The sequence below is a fragment of the Nuphar pumila genome, chromosome 6 (assembly GCF_984573655.1).
Source record: "Nuphar pumila chromosome 6, dmNupPumi1.hap1.1, whole genome shotgun sequence".
Classification (NCBI taxonomy): domain Eukaryota; kingdom Viridiplantae; phylum Streptophyta; class Magnoliopsida; order Nymphaeales; family Nymphaeaceae; genus Nuphar; species Nuphar pumila.
The window spans coordinates 81,872,171-81,892,299 of NC_143254.1; the positions used below are offsets into that span (position 1 = coordinate 81,872,171).

General features: G+C 35.0%; 1 protein-coding gene across 1 annotated transcript; it reads right to left on the reverse strand.

The window, feature by feature from the left end:
* Positions 1–13,636: 13,636 nt before the first annotated feature.
* Positions 13,637–19,739, reverse strand: LOC149834953 (methylthioribose kinase-like). Its single transcript, XM_090011616.1, has 6 exons — positions 19,401–19,739; positions 17,859–18,168; positions 16,400–16,574; positions 16,109–16,307; positions 14,746–14,960; positions 13,637–14,069 (listed from the first exon to the last, which is right to left on the reverse strand). Exons 1-6 carry the CDS (start codon positions 19,611–19,613, stop codon positions 13,898–13,900), a joined length of 1,284 nt encoding a protein of 427 aa, XP_089867742.1. The 5' UTR covers positions 19,614–19,739; the 3' UTR covers positions 13,637–13,897.
* Positions 19,740–20,129: the final 390 nt, after the last annotated feature.

Genomic DNA, 20,129 nt, shown 5'->3' on the forward strand with positions numbered 1-20,129 from the left:
ATTTCGAAATTCCTAACTTGGATTTCCTTATTTTCAATCATATCATATCATCTTGTGTTTGATTTATTTTTATTTGAATTTCAAAATCTTATTTTACATTATATTTTTCTGAAAAAACCCTGATTTCAAGGCCATAGTCTTGCTATCAGGGGCATTTTGGTCATTTGGACCCCAATTTCAAATTTTCAAATCTCATTTTTATATTTTCAATCTAATTTCATCATTTAGGTTTATATCAGGGAAGTATGGATTGGGTTTACATTTGGATAATATCTGATAATTTCCCAATATTTTCAGATAAATCTAGATAAACCTACATTTTTGTGCTAACATATTTTTCTAGTTTTGCAGGGATATTCAGGAAGAAGATTTTCATTTATTTCTTTATTTTCATTTATTCATATCAATGTAATATCAAAGTTGTAATATTTGGAATAAGATTTACATTTTCTGCTTAGAATAAGACTACATTGCATATAGTTTAATTCTGCGAATTTCAATATATGATGTATGATTCATGTGCATTTATTTCAAATCCACTATGGTTGACACAAATGGCACGTGCACTAGCTTTCAGGGAGTTGACAAACTCGGTAGAATGCGTATTTATGGCCATAGTCAGAATATGAATGAGACCCAGATTTGTGATCTTTGTATTAGCCACATTCAGCCTACACTCTTAGGCTAACTTAAAAATGCACTGCATTTCTCAAAAAATACAAAAAGATTTTCTCAATTCTTCAAAACAATGTCTTTCAAATCCATATTCATTCATTTCATTCAATTTGCAATTTCCAATTCTAGTTCAGAGAAATCGATTTTCTCAAAATTTCCTAAGTCTTCCTCAAGATTTAATTTTCTTAAAAACTCTGAGTTTTCAAATGACACTTCAAATATTCCTCAAGTTCAAATCATGATTTTTCAAGTCATAATATCTTCAATTTCAAAGTCTAAATTTAGAGAAATCAAGTTTTTCCAAAAGTTATTTGAAATTCCTCAGAAATCGATTTTCACAAAACACTTGTATTTCTTCAGAAATTGGTTTTCTTTTCTTCAGAAAATCTCTCTCAATCATGATTCATGATTTTTAAAGTGTTAAATTTTCCAAGTATTTCAAATATTCAAAGCAAACATCATGTTTTCAAACCTACATTTTCAGAAATTCGTAGCACATGCCTGACTCTTTGTGCATTTAGGAAAAAGAACATCAGTTTAGACAAGTTGAGTAAAGCAAAGCATTGGATTAAACCTTGGTTCAATTACCCCCGGTAAAGGTGCCAGGAATGGTTGAACCTCGTACTGGCAGAAGATTCCCATTCTATGGAATTTTCCCGCATTTTAAACAGAGGCGAGTTATTTTCAAAATCTTTTTCAAAGGTCAGTTTGACTTGCAAAAGTAAAATTTTGCAATGATAACATTTTCTGAACTATGGTTTAGTGAGACAGCCTAGCCACGTGAAGATCAAAATAATATAGGTGGGGATGTTTTAAAAATATAATTCAAGCATGCAAGAAATTAGATGGCTCTAATGCAGAGTCCTAAAGAGATAGAATTTTGAAAATCATAAAGAAGCACAGACTTGCATACATTGTTTGCATTCAATCCCTAAATTGAGGAGTGTTGTATTTTAGACCTAAGTCTAAGTGAACATGGATAAATCTCCTCAATTTGGTCCTACCAAACGATACTTAAGCCTATATGCATCATATCAACTGGGTCAAAGTCTAGGCTCCTACGTTTTTCATGAAAATGAAGCTGACATTTGTAGAATAATGATTTAGACAATTTTAAGCAAAGCAAAGGCATTTAATTCGATCAGACGAAGATGGGTCTCATCACGGTCAACAAACCTATGATCGTTGGAAAAAATTTCCTCTTTTTTCGTTCTTCCTTTTCCCTTTTTGGAGGAAAAGAAAGAGAGAAGAGAAAACCCTTTGCAAGGTCTCACTTGACCTTTTAAAAAAGATATTTTGAAATTTACTTGCCTTTGTTTTAAAATTTTGAGGAAAAATGGAGAGACGGGATTCGCTCGTCGGTACGAGGTTCAACCGTTCCTGGTGCCTTTACCAGAGGTAATTCAACCAAGGATTGAATTAATGCCTGCCTAAATTTGACTGAGAGTTTATTCTGAAAATCCTAAATGCACATGAAAATCAGGTTTCTGCTATGGTTTTTGAAGTTCAAGAAATGTGTATGCTTTCCCTGGAAATATTTTAGAAATTTAGATTTTTCAAGTGATTTTGAAATAGGTTTGAAAAATATCTTTTAGAAAATTTGAACTTGATTTGAAAAGATTGAAATTTGAATCCAAAAACTTGGGATTGAAATGAATTTGAGATTGCAAAAGGAAATTAGAATTTTGAAGCTTTTGAAAAATGAAGCTGAAATCAAAGGTTAACATTATAACCAAAATCAAGTGTTAAAATAGAATTTTGAGATTTTGAGAATTTTCAAAGTTTGGAACTTGAATTAAAAAATGGAAATCAAAAAATGGAATTAGAAGAGAGTGAAATTGGAAAATAAAAGACTGAATTGAGTTTTGAAAATTAAGTTCACTTCTGAAATGGAACTTAAGATTGAATCAAAATTTGAAGTTGAGACTTTGAAGCAATTCTGAATTTTGATTTGATGTTTAAAATCAGATTCAAAATTTGAATTGGAAATCCAAAGTGAATTCCAAAATTAGATTGAAGATTTAGAATAAAATCTAGAATTTGAAATTGAATTTGTAATGGAATTCAAAATTTGGAATTTTGAAAAGAAATGCAAAATTTGGAAGTAACATTTGAATTTAAAATGAAATTCAAAGTTAAAATGTGAAATTCAAAAATGTGAAGTTCAGAAATAAGATTTGAAAGTTGGAATTTGAAGTAGGATTTAAAACTGAATGGAATTGAAAGATAAAAGGTAAATCTGCATTTGTAAAAGGGAAGTTTTAAAAAATGATTTTAAATCTTAGAAATGAAAACTGTATTTCTGAAAATTCATTTCAAAATCACTTGGAATTTTGAAAATGATTTGAGATAATTTGGAAAGATGGCAAATAATGATGCAAAATGATGAATGCATTGGAAGAATTTGTTTAAAATTAGAATTTTAAAAGCAAATTTCATTCTTTAATAGAATTGAAATAAGATTAAATTTTAATATATTCATGACTATGGTCATAAATATATTTTAATTTAATCTTTATTTAAATTTCAAGAAATAATAAAACTAAATTTTTTATGCTTTTATAGAATTTAAGGCAAGATTAAATTTCAATATATCCACGACTATGGCTACGAATATATCTTGATTTGATCTTTACTTTAAATTTTGATAAAAGAAAAAAAAAGTATTTTTTGAAAATATGATATTTTTCAGAAAGGACCATAAAAGATAAAAACCCTAAGTATTGTTCACATTTTTATTATGGCCATAAATGTGAATCATTTACTTAGGATTAATTACCTTTTATTAAAATGGTGTCTGTGCCATTCGTGTTATCCCATAGTGCCTTTTTGAAAAATAAAGTAAAATGAAATGTCATAAGCAATTACGAGAATTTAAAATGCAACTATATGCTTGTACATTCTATTTTAAACAGAAAAATAGAAATTTTCATTAATCTAGAATTATTACAGTCTTAAATTGAAATTGAAATATTAAAATTCTTAATCTAGGAAAGGAAATCAGAATCTCCCAAGCTTTCCCTGCAAATATGAGTTAGCATAAGGCAATAAAATGCAAAATATAAAAAGAAATTGAAAATGCTATGTTAGAACTAAAAATGCATATGGTTGTGCCCAAGCTATAATGGAAATGAATATGCTAACGAAGATGCAATGCCTAATGCATGAATGAAATGCATATGAATTGGCCTAAGTGCAATGCCTATGCTAATGAAAGAATGCACATGCATCTACTTATGCTAAATGAAAGAATGTATATGCATCTACCTAAGTATGATGCTTATGCTAATGAGAGAATGCACATGCATTTACCTAAGAATGCACCTTATGCTATAAAGAAAATGCCTACAAGAATATATATGCAATGTTAATGGAGAAATGCATATGCATTTGCCTAAGGGTGATGCCCATGCTAAATGAGAAATGCATATGCATCTACCTAATTGTGAAACATATACTTAATGAGAAAATGCATATGCAAGGCTAATGGAGAAATGCATATGCATTTGTCTAAGGGCAATGCATATATTTAATGAGAAAATGCATATGAAGATGCATATGCAAGGTTAATGTTAATGAAGAAATACCAGAAATGAAGCTTACAACAGTTCATGGGACTGTTGTGGGTGTGTATGAAGCCACAGTAGTTCATGGAACTGTTGTGAATGCATATGAGGTCACAACAGCTCATAGGTTGTTGTGAATGACAATGTTCTATGAATGTGTATGAGGTCACAACAGCTTATAGACTACTATGAATGACAATGTTTTATGAATGAATATGAGGTCACAATAGCTTATAAGTTGTTGTGAATGCTCATAACGATGTGCTATGAATGCATTGGAGGTCACAACAGCTCGTAGGATGTGAATGCTCATGACAATGTTCTATGAATGCATATGAGGTCAAAGCAGCCAATAGGCTGCTGTGAATGCACATGACGATATGCTATGAATGCATATGAGGTCACAACAGCCAATAGGCTGCTGCTGTGAATGCACATGACAATGTGCTATGAATACATATGAGGGTTCATGAAAATGCAATGCATAATGGAACATAACAAAGAATTGTGGATAAATATACATATAATGTGTAAGCAGTGAAGTGCAGGTGACTGATAGATGAGTGCAAGGGTGTTGTGTAGGTGAATCAATGTTATATGTAGGTGACTAATGAGATGCAGTATACAACAATACAATTGGGTGATGATATGCTGTGAAACAAGACATCATTCTAACTGTAGACCAACAACTTGAGATATAAATGGTTTTAAAGGTAAAATTTTAACGAAGAAGTTCATGATGAAATAACCTTCTACAGCAAATCTCTGCAAATGAACTCACAGATGGATGACGCCTAGATGCATAACTCCTAAATACATATTACTTAGTCGCTAACAACAAAATGCATCGAATGATACGTTGTGTGGGTGATATGTAATGAGAAACACTGAAGATATAGGCGATATGTTGAACAGAAAATGAAAAACATGTTGTGATGAAATGTATTCTACAAGGAAGTGAGAACACAAATGGATGAAACAAGCAATGAAATCAAAGACAGATAAAGCCCCTAACTATAAGACAAGTAAGCTTCTTTAAATCATACAAATGTGCGATGAGCACGTGCAAAGGTTTGGTTAAGATATGACAGATTCCCCCAAGTATACAAATGAAACTTAACCATACATGTCCTCCAATTATATCTTCTAAATTGTCCACACTAACAATCCATCATTCTCCCCCAAAGGGAGACTTTAGTAAATAACCAAATATAATACTTGGGCTGAGAGCCAAGTTGGTAATTCTTCTTACATCTCCCCTGCCAGGGGCCCAGGTATCATATACGCCCCCAAAATAAAGAGCCTTGAACACTAGGAGTAAAGTGCCTAGATCTAACAAGATTAAGTGAGTACCCAAAATTGTGGTCATTTTATTTTTATCTTTTCATACATAACCGAAGAATGAAAAGGATTCTTTAAGAGTCTTGGGTCCAAGAAGTGCATGATAAATACCGCCAAAGCCTAGGACTGCAGAAAAAATTAAGTGAAGTACTCCAGATACAAAATATGAAAAGGTGTCTACAACTTCCATGCCAAGACCCACCTCTCAACCTAGAGTAGATAGATGGGGAAGTAAAATCAATCCTTGTTCATACATAGGCTTCTCCGGTATGAAATGAGCCACTTTAAATAGGTTCATTACTTCAGCCCAGAATACGATTAATCCGGCATGGGCCACGTGAGCTCTGAGTAATTTACCAAACAAATTGATAAGTCGGGCATTCCCCGCCCACCAAACGAAACCGGTGGTTTCTTTGTCACGGCCAGCTAAAGCTAAAGTTCCATTAAAGAGCGTTTCCATGGGGTAGAACCTCCTCAAAAAATATAAGGTTTTCATGAGGCTGATCATGAGCCACCATCCAAGCACGAATACCTTCATTTAAAAGAATATTTTTGGTGCAAAAAAGTCTTAAATTCAGGATCTTTCCCTACACATATTTTTTGGAAACGAAGTCATAGGCGTGTAGGTTCAAAGCCAGACCGACTACCCCAAAAGTACTCATCCATAAATCAGTGACTGATACAAATAACATAAAAAATGTAATAAACGTTTATTGGAAAAAGCAACCCTAAAGATTTGTGACCATCGAATAAGTCTATTCAGCTTGAGTTGGGTTAAAGGCATGGGATGTATTTGCACTGTCACCATCTTCGAATAAAGTATTTTCTATGGTAGCATCGTGAATAGCGCATAGCAGAGCAACACCAAATACTCCAGCAACTCCCATCATATGAAATGGGTTCAACGTCCAATTATGAAACCCTTGGAAGAAAATGATGAACCAAAATATAACTGCTACAACAAAACTAGGTGCAAAGAACCAACCAGACTAACCTAGTGGATAAAAGAGGAATAAAAAACAAAAGCAACAATTAGAGCAAAGAATGTGATTGCATTATAAGGTCTCAATTGAACAGATCAAGCAAGTTCGAATTGACATAACATGAAGCCTATTAGTCGTAAAGTGCAGTGGAAAGCGACAAAAGTCCAAAGGCTGCTTGATTGGCACAAACGAGTAAAATCTCCTTGTGCTTTTGGGCCCCATAATAGCAATAAAGAATGTACTAACTATTAGCAAGGGTAGAGTACCTTAAAAATCAACGATTAGGAAATTGCAGCCTTCTAAATAGGAAGTAGCCAATCCATGGGTATACTATGAAATTACAAAGGTTGTACCTGTGAACCACCCTTCTAAAGCGAAATAGGCACAAGGAAAGAGCAATAGATTGAATCAACCTACAAAAACAAAATGGTCCCTCCATAGCATTCATAATATCAAATAAATCATTTTCTTCTTTGGTAAATCTACCAAGGGCTATAGTCATAGTGATAACTACTTCAACCATTTTTGAACACCTCATATCATTATCTAGGTATATGACAATTCAATCGGCTATAGATGATTCCCCTTTCCAAAATATTGGGTTTCGAAGATACAATGTGAGTCCTTCCTTTCTACCAAACTGACCTAGGCATGCTAGCTCGCCTCAACTATTCTTTTTGTTTCCTAATAACCATCCAATACCCAAATCGTCTTATGCCTTATCAATTAGATTAAATTTATGAAATAACTTACAAGGAGCAATCAATCTTTTCTTTCACTACCACTTGCTTCCCAGATCTATCTTTCCCCCTTCTTTCCATCAACTTATTTAATTGTTGGATCTTAGTGGTAATATTGAGAAAAGATCAACCATTTATGTTATGGATTCTCACAATTTTTGTGTATATATGTGAAACTAATAGATTCTGTTAATTTCTATTTATTTTCTATGTATACTATATTACTATAATAATAATATAATCTATACTACTATTTATAAATAGTATAGTTATAATTGAATATAGTTATAGTTAAGAGTAATTGTATCATATGGTTTTGTTATTGTTTTATTTTTTATTTTTTTATTATTTTTTTTCTCCTTCGGATAAATCAAAAATTCCAGAGTATTTATTTTCACCGAGAGTATATGTTTTCATGAGTCAAACTAAAAAAAGAAACTTTGAATATTTTCCTCTTTCCTCCTTAACTTAATTAACCTGTAGAAAAAAGGATAACTCTTTCTTTTTTGTCCGCTATAGGAAACTAGAAATGAACGTTCCTTTTCATGATTTGGATTTATTCGCCATTGGCATAACCAAAATATCGGATGCATCGATAGGAAAATATTTGGTACATGATCAGATATCTATATCTGTTTATAAATCCTATATAGACATAATCTAGTCTTTTTTTTTCTGGAATCAGATATTGAAAAATAGATTGCTCTTATAACTCAGAATGAACATTTTTCGGTGAAGAAAATAAATAATGATTTATTCCTATGGAGCACCCAGGAGCAAAAAGATTCAATCGACCCACAATATGTTGTGTGGTCCAAGGAAATTACAGATTTGCTTACACAATTTCATTTATATTGAATCTTACTATTAGTCTTAGTATTAGAATAACTGATATAGTCATGATTCAATGGGTCAGGTCCACTTATTTTTATTTTTCTCCATTTCTCATTTTTTTTGCTGGATTTGATCTTAATTGGAATAAGAGAGAAGTATGAATACTTTGGTAAGTGCTACTTGTGTATCTAGAATATCTATGTCCCAAGACAAAAAAATATGAATAATGAAAGATGAGGAGGAGTATATCCTTTAGTAACATAGTAGTCTTTTGTGGGACATCCTATTATCATAATGAATGAACAAATGTTCAACCCTATAACTCATTATAACTTTGACAAGCAGTTCCCTTTTTTATCCCATCTCTATCCGATGTGGAAAAATGACCTTTGCAGCTTCATTTAAAAGCCCTTTATCGGATTTGAAATGATGACTTACGCCTTACCATGGCGTTACTCTACTGTTGAGTTAAAAGGGCCCGTTTAATTCAATTCAAGAATTAGCCCATTAAGAGTCTACTGTATATACCTATGCAATTATATCTTGTACATTATATATATATATATATATACATACATACATATATCCTTTTATCGAGGGATCTTAATCTTAATTAAATACATATATAATAGTAATATACCATATAGCTGGATTTTCTGGCTTAGCATGAGATAGAGATACCTCATCTTAGCGACTTAACGATGCACGAATCAATGAGTGAAAATTAGAATGAAGGGGTTTTACTTTTACTATCGGGCAAGACATCCTGTATAGCTTATACTCCATTATTTTAATTATGATTAGATTATATATAACAATATATAATGAATGGTTCCTGAATGAACAATAGAGAAATTCTATTACATTAATATTATATGTATATATGTATACAAAATCATGCAAACAAGAAAGGTTGTTCGTATCCTAGCATTATATTGACATTGACCATTCCAAAAAACTGCTCATACTATGAGTATAGTATGATGGCGATCGGGTGGGCATGCCCCTATCGTCTAGCGGTTCAGGACATCTCGCTTTCAAGGAGGCAGTGGGGATTCGACTTCTCATGGGTCTAGTAGGGTACTACGAAAGAAAAGTTGACCATGGATTATCAATAAACTGAGAATTGATTCTTCCTGGGTTGATGCTCGAGTGATCAATGGGGACAAACTCTAAATTTGTTGGCGATATATCTATGCTGGTTCAAATCCAGATCGACCTAAGAATTCACCAATCCTTAAGGATGATATAACCAATCCATACTCCAAAAATACATGATGATATGGAGGAAGAAAGAGTCAACCTAACTCTATTTGTTCTTCCATGTTCTGATGTTTCTAACAATCTGAGTCTATGAATTTTTTTAAGCTAATCTGGGAAATAAAATGAAAAAGAGAAGAGACCTTTTTCATTGAAAGATGGATTGTCAGTCAATTTGACAATAATCATGGATTGCTTTGCTATTACTATTCATCTTCTCTTCTATCTATGTAGATATGTATATCTATATATCTATTCCAAGCGTCAATTACGATCTATTTTTTTATATATGATCCATCTATACGGTTATGGTTTGATGAAATAAAATATGAAATATGAAATCAAAATAAATAATAATGTAAGTTGTACACCTCATTTTCCTAGGATAATTAGTCAGAGCGGAAGCTGTGGGTATGAGCCTGATCAGTCTCGTCCCGCCCTAGAATCCTATGAATCTATTGATTCATTTCTCCACCTGCGAAGAGGAAGAGACAAAGAGCAGGATCTAATTCACGGTGGAAGGATCCTTATTTTACATTTCTCATCGGGCAAGGAAAGCTCAATTACTAATTGGATTGGGGACAATCTTTCTACATGGACAAATTAAAAAAAATCTAGGGAAATTTTATTTATTGAAAACATTTAAGGTATTAAAAATAAAAAATAAAGAACTACGTAAAGCACAAAATTTTACCAATAAAAGTGTAGATATGGCTATAACATTTGCAATACATTCATTGATAGAGCTAGAACCAGGCTTTTGCAAGATACACAAGCGGCCCTCTGTTTTCATCTCAACATTTTACTTTTGCGAGTCAAACTGACCTTTTGAAAATAAAGGTTTTCAACAGAAGTTAAAAATGAAAGATGAGTTTGAAATTGAAAGTTTTAAATCAACTAGAGTCCTAAATGAGTTGAAACTCTTTTAGATGTGGCGCCAACTGTGTGAGCCCCACATTTGAGTTTTTTGAAAAGGTTAGAAAAAAGGTTAAAAAGAGTTTTTAAAATGAATGAAAATAAAAAGTAAAGGATAAAATCAAGAAAATTAGAGTCCTAAACCGACTAAAACTCTGAAATTTTGGTTTTAAAAGACAAACGAAGAGGTTTTGAAAGATCTTCTCAGAAATTAGTGAAAATAAACAAAAAGATGAAATCAGGGTTAGAGTCCTAATTAACTGAAACTCTAAAATAGAGTCTTAAATCAACTGGAACTCTGAGAATTGGATCTCTTTTTGAAAAACAAGTAAAAATAAAAGTAAAAAATAAAATCAGAGTAGAGTTATGAACCGATCAAAACTCTGGGACAGAGTCCTAAACCGACTGAAACTCTATGATAGAGTCCTAAAACTTTGAAATTTAATTTTTTGAAAGATAAATGAAGAAGTTTTTGAAAGATTTTCTAAAAAATGAAGTTAGGGTTAGAGTCCTAATCCAATTGAAACTCCGAAACAAAGTCCTAGTCCGACTGAAACTCTAAAATTTTGATTTCTTTTGAAAGATTTTGAAAGATTTTCTTGAAAACAGGTAAAAATAGAAATGAAAGATAGAGTCCTAATCCGACTGAAACTCTGGGATATAGTCCTAGTCCGACTGAAACTCTAAAATTTTGGCCAAAATGAAAGAAATGGGCAAGGGGCAAGGCTACCTCTGATTTAAAACCAAAATAAAATTTTGAAAAGGTTTAAAAGGTAAAATGACAGAGTCCTAAATCAACTAAAACTCTGAAATAACTAAAATTTGAGAAATAAAGGAAGTGATCCAGAAGCGACACCACATAGATGGGTCCCATCCAAGAATTGAGATCAGTTAAAAATTGAGTTTAAAATGAATCCAGATCGCTTTCTAAGGAAAATATTTTGAAATAAGAAAATATAAGATCCTGGGGGTTGACAAATGACAAATGACAAATGTCAATTTAAAACCCAGGTATTTAAAATTGATTTTGAAATAAAGGTTTTAAAACTCGAATCTATATTTGATATTTTGAAAAACAAGAGTGCTGGATCTCGAGAATGACATGCAATGACATGCAATACAATGATATGCCAAGAAATGACATGAAATGATGTGAAATGATTACAAAAGGTAAACCCTGGATGAGGGATTTGAAGTCCCGGACCTCTTAGAGAGATAAAAAATTGAAGATTTTCGTTTGAGGATGAAAATTGAGAATTAAACATCAGACCCGACACTGGATCCTATCCAAATGTGAATTGAGTCTCGGATATAGCTAAAATTTTCAGGAAAGAAACTGATCCAAGCTCCGATTATTGATTGTACTAGCTTGGGAAATGGTGTTTTGGACAAAATGATTCGAGAAATGATTTTGCCCCTGCAGGGCATGAAGTGACACTGTGGATGAGGTTTTAACTGGTCTCGACAAGTTTACTCTAAATCCTAAGGTTTTCAAACTCAGGTGAACTAAAATGACACTGACTCAAATAAACTCCTAAACTGAATGGTTAAGAAATAGTACAATTCTTAAAGAAATGGTGAGAAATGCACACTGGATTGAAGTGGGTAACGAGACTGCATTGTTTTTGAGCTAGAATGAAGGTCAGGAATACTGATGTGAACTATTTTCAGAGCTCAAACACTAGCTCAACTCACTGAACTCAACTCAATTTCAGCTGAAATGAGCTAAAGTGGACTCCTAGACTGAGGAAAATGAAATTGAACTGAATCTGGGCCACTTGAACTTCTGATGAACTTAAGTTAAACTTAGAAAAATAGGGTCGACTGAGATTAACTGACTCGAAGACAGTTGGCTACAATTTGAGCTAGAATTGAGCTCATTTCCGAGGAAATGAACCAATTTTAACTAAAATGGTCAGGAATGAATATGATTTTCTCACCGTGAGCTCAGAGGGGCTAAAAATGTCAGACATTTTAACTGTTTTGAACTTAAAAATGAGCTTGATCGACTCTAACTGACAGGGATCTAAGGTTACCTAAGGGTAAAATGGTAAATTTTCTAATAAAATGGGCAAAATGATACCTAAACTAGATTGGACATAGGACTAGACTCCTACACTGACCTACAAGGGTTGGCATCTGCGAAAGGGGGTGGGGGGGTCCGAGAATGGATGAGGAAAAATTGGGGTGTTTACACTCTCTCAAGCCAAGAACGTGTGGTCAAACTTAGGGGTGTCAACATGTCAGGTTTGGTTCGAACTCATCTGAAACCAAACGCATGTCTGATTTGAGATGCTAGTACTGGGTCTAATTGGACCCACTATAGGAGAAAATCATACATGGATCCTATAAGGATTACATGAACCTGACCTGAACCATACCCGATAAAATGATATATATTTTTATCTTTTTTTACATTGAAAAATTGCAGATCTTAGTCAGAACTTGGTCGAGCCCAGGTCTGGTATGAAATTTAACAAACCATATCCGGCTCCATATATTAATCTCTCTTTGAGTCTGACCTATATTCTAATTGGACCTCCTTGTTTATCCGCAAACCCTAACCATATAGTGTTTGGTATGGATCAGGTCAAGTTTGGGTAAAACCCGACCCATTGACACCCCTAGTCTAACTGAAAACTTTTGCTTTGACATTTTATATTCTCTTAGTTAAGAAGGACCCTGAAACGCATGTGGAAGCTACATCATCACATGATGCTGTTTTCTGGCAATAAGCAGTAGAAAATGGACCTCTGAGATTCACCGCATTTGGATCTGGACCTGGCTCACCTCTGCTTGAGCTAGACTCACCTAAATCAATTGGCAAACACGGCCCTTAGTGTGTAAGCGGAGTACCCCGAAGCAATTAAACTTGAGCTTACCCAATTTTAATAGGCCCATGCATCGGGTTGACTCCAAACTTGGAGCCATTTACAAAAGGGTCAGTAACAAAGCACTGCCCATTTCATATCCAACTCTATTGGTTCTTTGAGACCTGCATCGAAGCTCGACCATTTATTCGACTATAACCAAACCCAACGAGCAGGGCCCAAAATAAGTGGTAAGTTCAAAACCCAGCCCATACCAGATTCACAAAAATCAGAATAAAGTAATGTGATCTTTCAGTGAGGAACAACCAAAATGAACCTATACTCCCTGTTAGCACTAACAAATGAGAAACTCAATTCTTAACATAATCGTCACAAATTTCAGACCGTTCTTCCGTAAAATTGATGAGAAAATGTCAAAATGAAGAAATTCATTACCACGTGATTCCATCTGTGTGTGTTTGTGTGTGTGACAATTAACCAGTAATGGAATATGATCACCAAAATCAAACACTTCAACAAAGCTTTCTTACAAAGCAGAAACTAGTGTATTTCTCATACAAGATATTAGGCGATCTTTACCACATATTTGCGAAATAGAGTGCCACATTTTCTCGTATCTAACTTTAAAACAGAGACAAAACAACCATAACCAACTGCGCCACACAGAGACCAGCTGAGGTCATCGGCCAAGAGAGAGCATCTCAAATAATTATAGTAGCAGCAACTCCTTCTTGAGTGACCTGAAAAACAAATCAGGCATGATGTTTCTCAGCCGCTGCAACAACTTGGTTAATAGTTTGGAAGTTGCGCCTCTCCTTCAGCAGCATCTTTGCAAACAGAAGAGCTCTCCTTTCGCAACTTGCTCGCTTTGCAGCGTCTTGAATTGATTCCAAATCCTCAACATGGGCCACACCCACAATCCTCCTGAATAGCAAAGGATGAAATATGAATAAATGCTGCATTACACAGAAGCAGCACACAGGAATACCAAAGACCTTGGATATCAAGTATCTTTCACATAGAAAGCAAGCACCTTGTACAAGCAAGGTTCCAACTGCTACCTACAGGTCACACACACACACAGGAATTATCAGATCCTAATCAGTTATCCTCCTAACCGTCCTAACCAGTTGAAAAAAAGAACTGGAAGCGTTTCTTGCTTAATCTGTCATCCTAATCAGTTATCCTCCTGTCCTAACCAATGGAAAAAAAAGAACTGGAGGTGTTTCTTGCTTAATCTGAGCCTGTAGTTGAATTTCTACAGCTTATTTAGCAGAAAACAAGTATCACATCATGCATTTCTCATGTTTACATAGATCTTTTAAAGAGACCTAAAAATCAAAGGCCCCAGAATGATCTGAGAATCATATTCCTGTATTACAAAGCCCCATAACACCGCACATGCAAGTAGCCTCTAGTTTCTGCAGCAACTCATGACTAGAATATAACTAGATCCACAACACAGTGGTGAAGCATATTGAAGTAGAAGTTGTTCTCAAGTATGAAGTCGGAATCTATTGGATAATAAAAAAAATAAATGTGATATCACAAAAAACAGGCCAATTGGATGCACAATACTTGTGATGTAGCAAATAAATACCTTATCATTTTGGCAGCACCAAAGCCTAGAGTATCGTGAAACAAATCTTTCATGTACTTCTGTTGCACAAGCAACTGAACTTCAGTGGTGTTATATATTCCTGGAAGATACGCATCACCTGGCCCATCTTTATGTTGTTCCCAAAGTGCAGTGAATTTTTTCTCAAATAGATTCCAGACATCTTCTATCCTTCTCAAGATCCACTGTTTATATTCCTGCACACCCACAATCTTTTAGACAGCCTGAAAAGTGAAAAAGCTAAAACACTATGCTATTACTTTTAAACCCATGCATGGTTCACCCACGTAGAGATCAGCCACAAAGTTGCAGAGGAAACATAAGGAATTACTTTTATCCACCCAAAAATGTGTTTCATGCAGCATTGTAATGTCTAACAGCAGAAACGCAGATAAGGTGCAAGGTACAACTTGTTTAGCAGCTTGCAGTATAGGAGTATAAATATTCACATAATTCTGTTCATACCTAATACATCAAGTACAAAAACTATTACCAAAAGCTAGTGCAATGGTTTCAGCTTTCAGACATGAGTGTGATCAGTTTATAGCAGCCATGTTACTTGGACACTTTTACGAGCAAGCTGTGTCCATGTCCAACACCTCGTGACACTAGAACTTCTGGACAGACCGGTTTTTAGTTTATGTGTTGTTCAAATGTATCTTCAGGATTTCTTTTTGGGACTTGAATGTTTTTTCACAATTAATGTTATCAATTTTGTCTAACATTACAAGCATCTTAATTACTATATCTTAACCATATTTTCATTGTCTTATTTGAATCATCAAAGTAATAAACATGAAATAAAATACCAGTATTTATTAATTTTAGTCTTACGCAATGCAGCAACTTCACAACCTCTCTGTAGTTCTCTTAACTAGTGCAAACATGCTAGTGCGTGCTTACATGCACACATGTTTGTGTGTAAGCTACTAAAATCTAACAAATCTCCCAAACAAGACTGCTTCATAACATAGAGATGCTATGTCACATGGATACAGCTGCAGGTACGGAGATACGGTCATTTTATGAAGTTTCCAGTATGACTTGCATATAAAGGGATACCGAGTGGCAGTCAAAATGGAGTATCCGTGTGACATACGAGAAATGCATGAAAATTTTACACTCTTAAAAGATAAGCTACAAAATCTGTTTGTATCATGGTTGAGCTAATGAACCAAATAGATTTAGGCAAATGAATAAAAGCATGCACAGTTCATGACAATTTGATATGCCACATTGTTGGTAAGCCAGAGAACCCTTTAACTACATCTTCAGATCAATGTTCAAGGACACTACAATATAGCCATAGGTGGTTAAGAGGGATAAGTTGAATTAGCGTGCTTACATGTTCTTGCTCTTCACCAGCATGTCCATCTTTTGCAAAGAATGCAAGGAACAAATTTCCTACGAAAGCTCCAATATCAAAGCCCATGGGCCCATAAAATGCAAATTCTGGGTCAATCACTTGTGTGGAATCAGAAGTCACCATGACAGAGCCAGTATGAAGATCCCCATGTATTAATGCTTGAGCTTTCTCACAAAACCTACGAGTTTGAGCCATTAATCAATGAATGATTGCAAATATTTAACTATTAACGATAATAGGATAGAAGAAAGTTTCCAGTAGTCACAGTACATTGACTTCAACTCAGCGATTTCTAACTTTAAAATATTGTCATTTCGGATTGCTTCAGCATCACTGTCAAGATAGGGAGAGGTCCAGCGATTATATGAAGATATCTGATACGGGTCTGAGAAAATAACCTGTTCTGTGAGCCTACACATCTCTACATTCCCACAGAATTCAGCAACTGCAAATAACAAAGGTAGTTGTCAGCCAATATGCATGAGATCTTACACCCACTATTAGAATGAAAATGCAGTAGATAAGAATTAATCAAAAGACACCCCCCATCCTAGGGCAGTTTAGCAGTAATATAACGCAGCAATGAGAAAAAACCAAGTTGCATCCTTGTGGAGCAGGGGATGTATTCCATCACCGCTATCGACTTGAAACCCCATAAGGTGCATCCTCTACCCTGGGCTTCATGCAAGCGCACAGAATAATGTTGTGAAATGTAACCCATTGGGAAGGATGACACATGTTCATATCTGGATTGAAGCTGATTCGGTCAAGGTTGGACAACCATCCAAGATGAATAAAGAATGATTTCTATCATGTGCATCTGCACGACAAACTTTATAATGTTTCTACCAATGTTTGTAATTCTTCAAGGTTTAACCATTAAGTGTCAGCATTGAGAGCACGGTTACAGCATAGATATCAATGTGCTTTACATAAAGTGCTGCGTCTCCTCCAAGACTACACTACTTTATTCTGTCGTGCAAAAGTTCAGAAGCAAGATTTAGTGCTAATGACCTTTGACATAATTGATTCATCCGCTCTCTATCAATTTCTCAAGAAGTGTGTGTTTACAATCACCTCATTTTCATAGTCCATGAAACCATATATAAGCTCCAGGTTGTGAAACGAGAAGTACATCCCGAATTGCAAGCTCTCGGTTAAGTGCCAAATCATGATGTTATGCATAAAATACCTTAACTAATATCATTAATACGACAAAAAATAAAAGGCAAACAGATGAATCCAGAAGAGAGAACACTCTTTCAAAAGACAGGATCGTAGAAATTGCAATGATCTGCAATATAGTGATTTACATCTACATAACAAATATCTTTCTCCGGATTATATAATGAAGCAGATATTTTGGGAGATTTCTAGGAAGTTTAATTTTCTAAACTGAATATCAGAAACAGATCAACAGAGTTTAGAAAAAGAATAAAAATAATAATAATATGGGGGAAGAGAAGGCAATTGGATATTACTCCAAGTTTTGAATCATGGGATTTCGACAATGTTGTCATAAATTCAATCCATATATACAAAAATTCACAAAATACTGCAACTTAGAAATTTTTAGCAAAATATGATAATAATTTCAAATTCTTGTAGATATTTCAGGGATTCAAGTCCAAACTTATACACAACGGATGCAATTCAATAATATATTAGATGCATGTGCGACCACATAGTTTCAGGCTTTCAGCACAAAATATATGCATAACAAAATTACCTCTATGCTTGTGTTCTGTTGTTGAGAGGTGCAGAAGAGATGTATAGTACAGAGTCTTGGCTAGATATTCTGATATATGCTCTGCAAGCAATGGATATTTAATTCCCGCAATCAAGCCTTTTCTTAAAATGATATGTGGAGGCTTTAAGTAACGCATCGCAATCAGAGACATTTTACGGTCAGCGTGATAAACTTCTGGAACATGCTCTGGGCACAAATGACCATGCTCTTTCAGGGCTATTGTCTCAAAATATGCACGTTCTTTTGTCATTGGCCAGGACTCCCCAATGCAGCGAATGTATGGAAGTGCCTATCATTTAAAGAAGCCACAACAAGACAGTGGTCAGCTTTAAACGTTTAGGATGGTTGTTAAGACAGATGACAATACGAGTCAGAAACAATGCCAGTATTGGGTGAAGAAATTAGGCACATAACTCCTTATGTTAACCAAATAAATTTTTATAATCCGCTACCAAGGACACTAACAATTTTGCTCGAAACTTCAAATAGATCACGTTCAAGCCATTTAGACAAGGAAACATTTTGAGAATAAGAGGTTTATGTATTTATATAATGGAAGTCCCATGATCAACAGGCTGACAAGAAGGTCATGATGAGTTAAATGTCCCGTAATCACTATTTGAACTAGAAGGTAAGGCATTTGTAATTATATCATTGAGTCCCATAAACATCAACCTGTCTCTTAAGTTTTCCCTAACTCTCACTTAAAAGTGGAATACAAACATAAGACTAGTTTACATCGTTTGGTAGGCCAGGTTTCCACTTTTCAATGCATGTAGATGGTCATCATCCCCTTATTAGGGTCGAATAGCATGGCCAAGTGGTTATGCATCTTAACTGTAGGACTTCGGGATGCATCCATATAATAATCTTCCCAATTCTAAAAGATTTTTTAATCGTATTTTTTGTACTGGTATTTTTCCTAATTCAGTAATATCCCTTACATTTTTATATTTCAAATAATGTATTTATATTTAAAAGGTTCGAATCCAAACTGGTGAAAAATCAGCCACCCACACTTCAAGTCGGATTCACAAATTATAAACACTCAAGAAGCATGAATAGATGGAAACGATAATAATGAACTGAATTTCGAATTTCTTTCTTGAGTCAACCATCTAATACCCGACTTCACATTTCCGCAAAACCAGTACTACCTTTCAACCACCCATTCGAAATATTCAAGATCCTTTACCCGTATCAACAGAATCACAGTGAGTGATCAATAATTGAAGACAAAAATAGCGAGAAATCAACCCAAATTCATAACAATCAGCAGAAAGTCAATGACCGGACACCAATTTCGGCAAATTCAATCTAAAAAAAGGAAAAAATAACCGGATCAAACACTTTCCCCATCAAAACTTTCTATCGTTAATTCCAAATTCCCTGACACTTCAACAGAAACCTTACAGTCAGTAATTATCCCTAAAAACATAGAACCATATCGAGCAAACGGGAAAAAGAGAAAAAAAGGACTCCACAATCGACCTCTGACGAAGGGAGGAATCGCCGGAATACCTGCTTAATCACGACGGAACCACCATCTCCGACGACGATGTACACGAAATTGAGGTTCCCGTCGCCGACCTCCCTCAAGTTCAATCCCTCCATCCGGTTTCCGAGCACCGAGCAGATAGCGGGCGTCGCCCTGATGTACTCCACCAGCGACTTCTCGTTCAGAGCCCGGAATTCCGACGCCTCCGGCACACCGTTTCCGGTAACTTCGGCCATGGACCCCCCGAAAAAACTAGGGTTTCGAGGAGAAACTTTCGGCGATCGGCCGGAGACGATGGCGACGGAGAGAGAGAGAGAGAGAGAGAGAGAGAGAGAGAGAGAGAGAGACCAGGGACGGAGGAGGAAGGCTCGTCCCGTTTATGGCTTTCTGCTGATTCGCTGGACTCCCGCCTACCATATTTTTTAAATTCCGAAAATACCTTCTGCCTTCATGCAAAATAACGAATAGGTCCCTCAGTTCTGAAATTTGGAAATCTGGATCCTTCGAGTCTTCGACCTTCTTTTTTATCGGGTCGGGTCCTGAATCTTGGTTCTCAGTTGTGCTTGTCAAACGGATTGGATGATTGGATCTGATCAAGTTTGAGACCAGACCGTATAGGCTACAACAATTCATTTTGGGTCTGCTCGGCCCTCACATTGGTTCTCAGTTTAATGTGTTTTCTTGGGGGAGGTAACAATGTCTGTTTGGGACTGAGACCTGGATCTTGGTTGGGTGAGATCCAACTCGTAACC

What these genes read in the sequence shown, in the direction of transcription:
- LOC149834953 (XM_090011616.1), bottom strand. Translation starts at nt 19,613, where the DNA reads ATGGCCGAAGTTACCGGAAACGGTGTGCCGGAGGCGTCGGAATTCCGG. An exon ending in GTTCCGTCGTGATTAAGCAG is followed by an intron (nt 18,169 to 19,400) that starts GTATTCCGGCGA and finishes TTTAAATGATAG; the next exon opens with GCACTTCCATACATTCGCTG. An exon ending in CTGGTGAAGAGCAAGAACAT is followed by an intron (nt 14,961 to 16,108) that starts GTAAGCACGCTA and finishes GTGGGTGTGCAG; the next exon opens with GAATATAAACAGTGGATCTT.